The sequence below is a fragment of the Austrofundulus limnaeus genome, unplaced genomic scaffold, assembly GCF_001266775.1.
Source record: "Austrofundulus limnaeus strain Quisiro unplaced genomic scaffold, Austrofundulus_limnaeus-1.0 Scaffold390, whole genome shotgun sequence".
In the NCBI taxonomy this organism is placed as follows: Eukaryota; Metazoa; Chordata; class Actinopteri; order Cyprinodontiformes; family Rivulidae; genus Austrofundulus; species Austrofundulus limnaeus.
Window position 1 is genome coordinate 267,937 of NW_013952792.1, and position 7,570 is coordinate 275,506.

The window sequence follows — 7,570 nt, forward strand, 5'->3', positions numbered from 1 at the left end:
AAACAAACTGAAGTATTAATCTTCCTGAGCACCACAAAAGAAAACACTAAAATACACATAAGTAAAGGTGAAATTCACCTCACGCAGTGTTACATAAAACAATGAAAAAAATGACTTTAAATTTATTTCAAACCTGAGCTTGATCATTACATTTTTCTGGGTTTATTCTAGACTCAAGGTTTTTGGTTAGTTGCAGCTGTTACTCATCACAGGGACCATAACTCTTTCACTTCACATATTGTGACATATTTACATTATTTACAGTTTTCACTTTGCTTGTACTTCGCATTTTCAGTTTTGTGCTTCTGACTTGAACCTTTAGACATTTTGTCATTAGGCAGGATATAACTTACACTGACACATGCTGCTAGATTATTGCATTACACACAAGTTAAAAACCCTTGTCTCATGGAAATTTCTGAGGTCAAAAAAAAAAAACAACTATTCCATTCATACTGTGGCTAATTGTCACAGCCCGCATTTTCTTTATAATAAAGAGTAAAAGTGCATGTTTGGAACGTCTATACGACCATTATAAGACTACTTCAGCAAAAATATATGTTGTGGCCAGGTTGGAGCCCTCCATATGGGTAGAATCGAATAGAAGAATAGAATAGAAATAGCCTTCATTGTCCCACTGAGGGGGAAATAAAGGCCAGTGGTTAAGAAATAATAAGAGAATGTCAGAACTGTGTGATTGTCTGAAAATAATGCACATATTCAGGTCAGAACCTGACATTTTTCTCAGTTATTATGAACAAAACTCATGTTTCAGTTGGAAATTGGCTTGTTCCAGTAAGTGTAGCAGAAATATACTCAGAGTTTCCTCAGGGCACCACAAAAGCAGACTTCAGGTTTTTTTTTTTGCCACAACATGAAACAATTAACGATAACATTGCACCTAATTGGAATGAAAACAACAATGACAACTGATGGCCTTAAATGGCAAACGGTTGGCTTGTTCCAGTTCAGTCTTTTTTTGTGAACTCGCCTGCCTCCCAGCGGAGAGCCATGGCACTTTTTCTTCTTCCTCCAGTGAAGGCCTCGGGAAACTGAAAGACAGTTAATAATTCATTTGCCTCCAAAGCTCTTTTTTCATCAACACATTACTTCACCTCCACCTCATTTCTTAGTTTAATAGACTAAAATTATTTTTGCATGTCTGCTACAATCATTGGTATCTGAATGGACGGAACCCTCATTTACAACACATTATGGATGAAGATGATGCATTTGGTTTTCCTCTGAATTAAATATAATTTCAGTGTCACAGCAAACACTACCTTAAAACTGCAGTTTGTAACTTTTATAAAAAAAATATTTTTGTCACATTTGTTAAAACTGTCACTATGTCCTGACAGATTGATATTTGACAGATAATCTCTGAAAAATACAAAACTCCTCTGGCTCCTCCCGGTGCTCCTACAGCCATCTGTTCAAATCTACCACTCCCGAAGAAAAAGAGCAAATCACAGCCCAGAGTTTTGTSTCACAGGTGTCAATCACGTTTGTGAACGAGCATAAAAATTCTCCAATCAGTACCTCATGTATGAGCCAAGTGTATATTAAAAAAACCCTGAAATAATCCACTGGAGATGAGTTGGTGATCAGAATTTGTAAGAAAGTTTCTAAAATATTATTTCATGAGGTATAAAGGCAGAAAACATCAAAAAAAATTTTTTTAATCAGAACAGGTGCAGAGTTGTTGCAGGTGTTGCAAACCTTGTTCAGTTTATTTTCTGTAAATAGACCATTTGTGTATTTTGACACCTGCATGGGGTATAAATTATATAAATCATCCACAGATTCCCAAAGTCACGATTTAACCACAGGGTCGCTTTTTTCTTTTTAAAATTTGGGTGATTAAAATGTGCAAAAACATGAAGATTTTAATACAGGAAACATCTACATTTACAAATGCAATTTAAAATGTTTTGTGTAGCAGAATGTTTAGGAAGCTTAAACAACAGCAGCAGATTTCACCAAACCAGACGTGCAACATGAGGATGTGAACGTTTGTACAAACATTATAGGAAGTACTTGAATTAATTCAGATGAGTCCAAGACTGAATATTATCATTTAAATATATTGATGAATCACGTTTGTGTGTGAAAAGGGCTTCAGAATGAGAAAAGTAGTTTCCACTTCTGCATATATATATATATATATATATATATATATATACGAGTGTTTTGATTGCATTTGGATGGTATTATACTAAAAGAGGTTTGTTTAAAAACAAACTTACTCTGTGATCACAGGATAAAGCAGAGCGGTCCATCCGGTGGGTTGATTTCATTGGTGAGGAGGGAGAGGACTTGCACTTCACTGGTACAGCTAMTGAAAATAAAAACAAAAGCAATATTTTACAGTAAGAACAAATAYGTTTTAAACAATATTTTCCTACAATTATTTAGTACCATACCTGAGTTATCAAACGTTAAAGTGTCCATGTGATTCGACAGCCCCTTTTCCGTGCTGAAGGTCTCTTTGCCGTACAGCTTTGCCCTCTCTTTCCTGAGTTCCTCTTCCCTCTGCTTCACCATTTTAATCTCTTCATCCACCAGCGTTATCGTGCTCCTCGAGCGCAGCTTGAAAAAAGGGTTGTTGAGGAACATTTTCTCCTGGGGCTGTTCGCAGGCCTTGTTGAGAGAAAACTCGGAGGCGCTGCGAATGATCAAATTTGACGTCTCGAGGATGATGAGGTTGGAGTTGCTGTCTTCAGAGCGCCACTCACCAGACTGTGCCGCCATGTTGTCTTTGCTGTGTTTGGGGCTGGAGCTGAAATCGTTTCTTGAGTCTAAAATAATGACGTTGCTTGCCGACACGTCGTGTTTCAGTGGTTCTTTGGTGGGTGAGGAGGTTATGATGAACGACGGCGTGAGAGGAGTGCTTATAGATCGGGGGATATTTCGCGATGGAGCGCAGTCTGTTGATTTGCCCATCCTGGAGAGACCCCTCTCTCTTTTGAAGTTTTCCTCCCTCTCTACTGATATGCGAATCTCCCTTTCAATTGGCGTTTCTGGGTCATCGTGAGGGGACTTGTAGCTGGAGTCACCCAGACCAGAGTCCTCGGAACAAGGGCTGAACTGAGTGTGAGAATAATCACTGACGAGGTTTAGGCTCTCCAGATCACAYGTTTTCTTGTGCGTTCTTTCAATATTGCGGACAGGTGTGTACATGAAACTGTGGCTGCTGTGCAAATTCGACAGCTTAGTCGAAGGTAAAATAACCTTGTTTTTCATTTGTTCCTCCATTTCTCGCCACTGTTTACGAGCAAGCTGGAAATCCACGTGCTCTGTGCTGACGTTCTCGCTCTTTGTCTCCTGTATTACACAGAAGTCTTTGGGTAACTTCTTGGTCGCGTCCGCATTGATGCTGTCTTGATGTTTGGTGTGGTTATAATTGGCATCTCTGCCGTTTTCGCCCTCGTCTTCCGATATTTTGGACAAACCTTGAAGACCCAAAGGGCAGTATTTCACTTCCTGTGGTGGAATCGGAGAGGAGACAATTTCCTCGGGTTGCTCCAGGACTTCGGCTATTTTAGGGACTTCGAAACAAACTTCCTCAAAGTTGTTGTTGTCTTGATCGTCCGAGTCTGCCGTCTCCGTTTTCTGCACAAAGAGTTCCTGGGCGCTCAGCTGAAGACTGTCCAAATAAGAGTCATCGTCTTCTTTGTTTATGGAGGAGGAGAATATCGCTCTCCATTTCTCATCTGTCTCACTGTCAGAGGAAGCTGCTGCAATTTCAACTCTCAGGCACTCATCCATTTCTTCCGGGTTATGGTAAGACTCGTTTGATATGTCGGACATGGCCTCGTCTCTAATGCACTGCTCTAAGATGGACACATTTTGGAAAGGTTCATCAGCCTGGATTTCATGGGACTCTGGATCTTGATCTGTGTAAGGTTCAAAGTGTGGATAGAGCTCATCTTCAGTACAGATGATGCCATCGCCTACTTCTGCTTCTAGCTCGTTGTATACGTCTAGCTCAATGTTTTGCTCTGGATTAGAATATTGCTCTTTCTCTGGATCGTATGTCATCTCAAAGGGCTCGGGTTCAGCGTCTTGCTCTGTTTTAGAGTCCTGCATGTGGAAATACCCTCTCTCCAAGTCTTCCTTCAGATTGAGTTCAAGTTCCTGGTCTCCTTCAGGGTCTTGCTCAGGCTCAGGGTAGTCCATGTCAAAGTTTTCCTTAGACACAAATTCCTGTTCTCGCTCCGGTTCAGGGTCTTGCTCAGGCTCAGGGTAGTATCCCATAACGAAGTCTTCCTTAAAGTCCAGTTCAGGGTATTGCTCTGGCTCTGGTGTGCTTTCTTTATCACAGTCTTGGACGGGTTCAGGATACAGTTTTAGTTCTGGATCATTTCCCAGCTCATCGTTCTGCTCCGGTTTGTCTTCTTCTTCAGGGTCTTGTCCCGGTGGGTCCTGATGGGCTTCGATCTCATAAACACCATCAGCCCCTGACAGGGTATCAGACACAGATGCATGGACTGACTCATWCATATTGAGTTCCTCACACCCTGGTTCTGATCCAAACACATCCTTTTGATCCTGGCAGGACGTTCCAGTGGATTCAGAAACGTCACGCTTGTCAGTCTCACTGGTGCTGGTGGGCGAGGTGGTTAATGAGGCGTGATTCACTTCCCTCTGGGAATCTGCTGGGTCTTTTCCCAAACAAACCAACTCATCGTCAGCATTAAAATCCTGCTCTGGCACAGGTGACTCAGCCACAAAACTTCCCATTTCACAGCCCGTAACCAGCTGACCTGGTTCAGTTGTTTCCATGGTGACAGAGATGAAGTTGTGATTCTCAGTCGTGCTGCAACCTTCTTTCACTTCTTTTCCATCTGTCTCTGCATCCACTGAAAATGCTTTCTGCAAAGAAAAAGGAATAAAATGTACATTTATTTTCATAGAAAATCCCAGCTTTGTTCAAAAATTGCGTTGTATATTTACATTAAATGTCTTCTTTTGCTCAGCAACGTTTTGCTTTAACCAAATAATCATGTTTAAAACAAGCAAACAAATAAACTGTACAAGGATAAAAAGCAAATTGACCATTTTAAACATTGTTATCTTTACAACACTGTACAATATAAATGTGCTGCATATTTATTGTAATAAAAATAATTTCAACAAATTATATCCTGATCAGGCTGTTTGTTGTGGTTGGAATGATTTTTATCAGTAACCACCAGTCTGGATAGCACAAATAACACTCCAGACAAGAACATGGAATTGTTTCAGTAACACTTTGTGGTGCAATTGTGAAAATATTATTACCAGTCAGATGTTGCCAAATCTTTTTGAAATGCAACAAAGCACATTAAAAGTGCCCATGGGCAGCATTAAAATAATCTCAGTCAGGCAGGAAAACACTGTCAGATGTACCAGGCATTAAAAAGAATGTTGTTTCTGTTGCTATGCTGACTGGATGTTTCCCTAAGTGGGCTGCATGCAGGAGGAGAGGAATCACATCAAAGGCTGCTGAATTAGAAGATATTACATTGGCTCTTATGTAAGGCTGCTGGACTAGGTCAGCCTCCCACACACACTCTGCAAGATGAGTCTCTCTGCAAGACGACTAGCTGAGCCCCCAATCCCCCATTCACTCTGACACACACACTTTACCAGAACAGACCCTTTCATTTAGTGCTACTTCTGCCTAATGTCACCAACTCATTATTTATCCTTCAAGCTTCAAAACGCAGTTGCTGAATGTCATTCTGCTGCATCCTTAGCTGAGATACAGATGAATTATCTGAGCAAACTCTTAGTTGTACTGCGATGAAGTCCAGTTGAGCCAAAACGACCTGAAAATTGAAATTATGTTAAAAATGTTATGACATTTGCATAAAGTTAAAAACTTTTGTTGTTCGTCACAGGTAACTGAACTGAACTGTGTTCAGCACCAAGGACAGCACACTGAACTCCTGTGCATCACAACCAACGTTCCCAATTATTGTTGCAACTTTCTGTCTTGATTGCAGCAAATCCATTTCTGAGACAATTTGGGCCCTTTTTAAATATGCTGCAGGACCCGCTTCTTATTGGAAAAAACATGACTTTGATCCAACATGGCAGCTTTCAAGATGGTGGCCATGTTCTGGACATTAGATCCCGTCACCCATTACTTGCTGGGTTATTGAGAAGTCTCATTTTCCCTTTCGCTTCTGAAATAAAAGGGTGTCCTGGGTCTTTTGACTCACCCTTTTAGTTTTTTTTAAATGTGTCATATCATGCTTTAAAACCATTCTGTTTCACATTTAAATCAATCATTCAGYTCTAGTTTGATAGAGGGGTTTATAACTATTTAACGGCACAGAAACTTTTATTTACAAATTACTTTACATATGTCAAAAATAGAACTTTTCCAGAGCCAGAGGAAAATGAAGTTGATTAAACTGTAGTTGGTAAATCCCGATCTTATTTAGTGGTTCCATTGCAAAATTTGTSAGGTAATAGTTCAGAAAATATTATAGAAAACAGAGAAAACTGAACAGGTTGGAAAAATATGACACAAACAGGATATAAAGATTTCTACAGCACCAGGAGAGAGACTGAACTCAACTTTTCTGCACTCCTAGACTCTAAGTAAGTAAACTTTATTTACATAGCACCTTTCACAGATAAAAACATCACAACGTGCTTAACAGAGAGAAAAATTATTATGAACAACTAAAACAGAAAAAAAACTTAACTAAAAGCCTGTCTGAATAAAAATGTCTTAAGATGTTTCTTAAAAGAGTCAGTGGAATCTGAGCAGTGAAGGGACAGACGGAGAGCGTTCCAGAGCCTTGGGGCCACTTGAAAAGCTTTGTCTCCATATGTTTTGTAATGGGTTTGAGGGACCACCAGCACCATTTGATTTGGAGGCCTGACCATGAAGTGCTCTAAAGGTTAAAACCAAARTTTTAAYATGACTCAAATGCACAGCGAGCCAGTGTAGAGAAGCCAGAGCAGGAGTTATGGGCTCTGCTGTGGGTCTTTATTAACAGCCTCGCTGAGCCAAGGAGGGTTTGTTTAGACATGTAAAACAGCTGTTACTGTAATCTAAACRAGAAGAAATAAAAGCGTGAACAACCAGTTTCTTCTGTGACAAAATATCCCAAATTTGAACTATTGGTACACAACAAATGCATTTAACTGCTAAGAAAGTGGGTTTTCAATGATATGTCCTGTTTAAAATAGCATGTCTATTTACCATTTACTGAGCAAGAATGAAAATGTCTGATTTGAAGAGCTTGTCTGACATCTTAGTGCACTCTCAGGTACTTTTTTCTGGAACAACACCAGCAGCAATAGGTAGCTTAGCATTAACTATGCTAACACAAGTGATACAGGCAGGATCTTAGAATTTACTAATATATTTTCTGCTTTCTGTGGCTGACATGAAAAATCATTTTACCAGGAATTTTGCCAAAAATAATTCCATTTTCCTCATCTGGCAACTTTTATCACACATGAAATGAAACTGTTTAGCAATCATCCATCCATCCATCCATCCATCCATCCATCCATCCATCCATCCATCCATCCATCCATCCATCCATCCATCCATCCATCC

General features: G+C 39.9%; 1 protein-coding gene across 1 annotated transcript in view; it reads right to left on the reverse strand.

Annotated features, from left to right (window-relative positions):
• Positions 1 to 378: 378 nt before the first annotated feature.
• The window catches only part of palmdb (palmdelphin b), a 37,360-nt gene continuing 30,168 nt past the window's right edge, over positions 379 to 7,570 (reverse strand). Inside the window, exons 6-8 of the mRNA XM_014023792.1 lie at positions 2,427 to 4,878; positions 2,250 to 2,338; positions 379 to 1,052 (exon numbers count right to left, since the gene is read on the reverse strand). Coding sequence (XP_013879246.1) covers positions 969 to 1,052; positions 2,250 to 2,338; positions 2,427 to 4,878 — 2,625 coding nt within the window. The 3' untranslated portion in view covers positions 379 to 968. The remainder of the gene's footprint in view (positions 1,053 to 2,249; positions 2,339 to 2,426; positions 4,879 to 7,570) is intronic.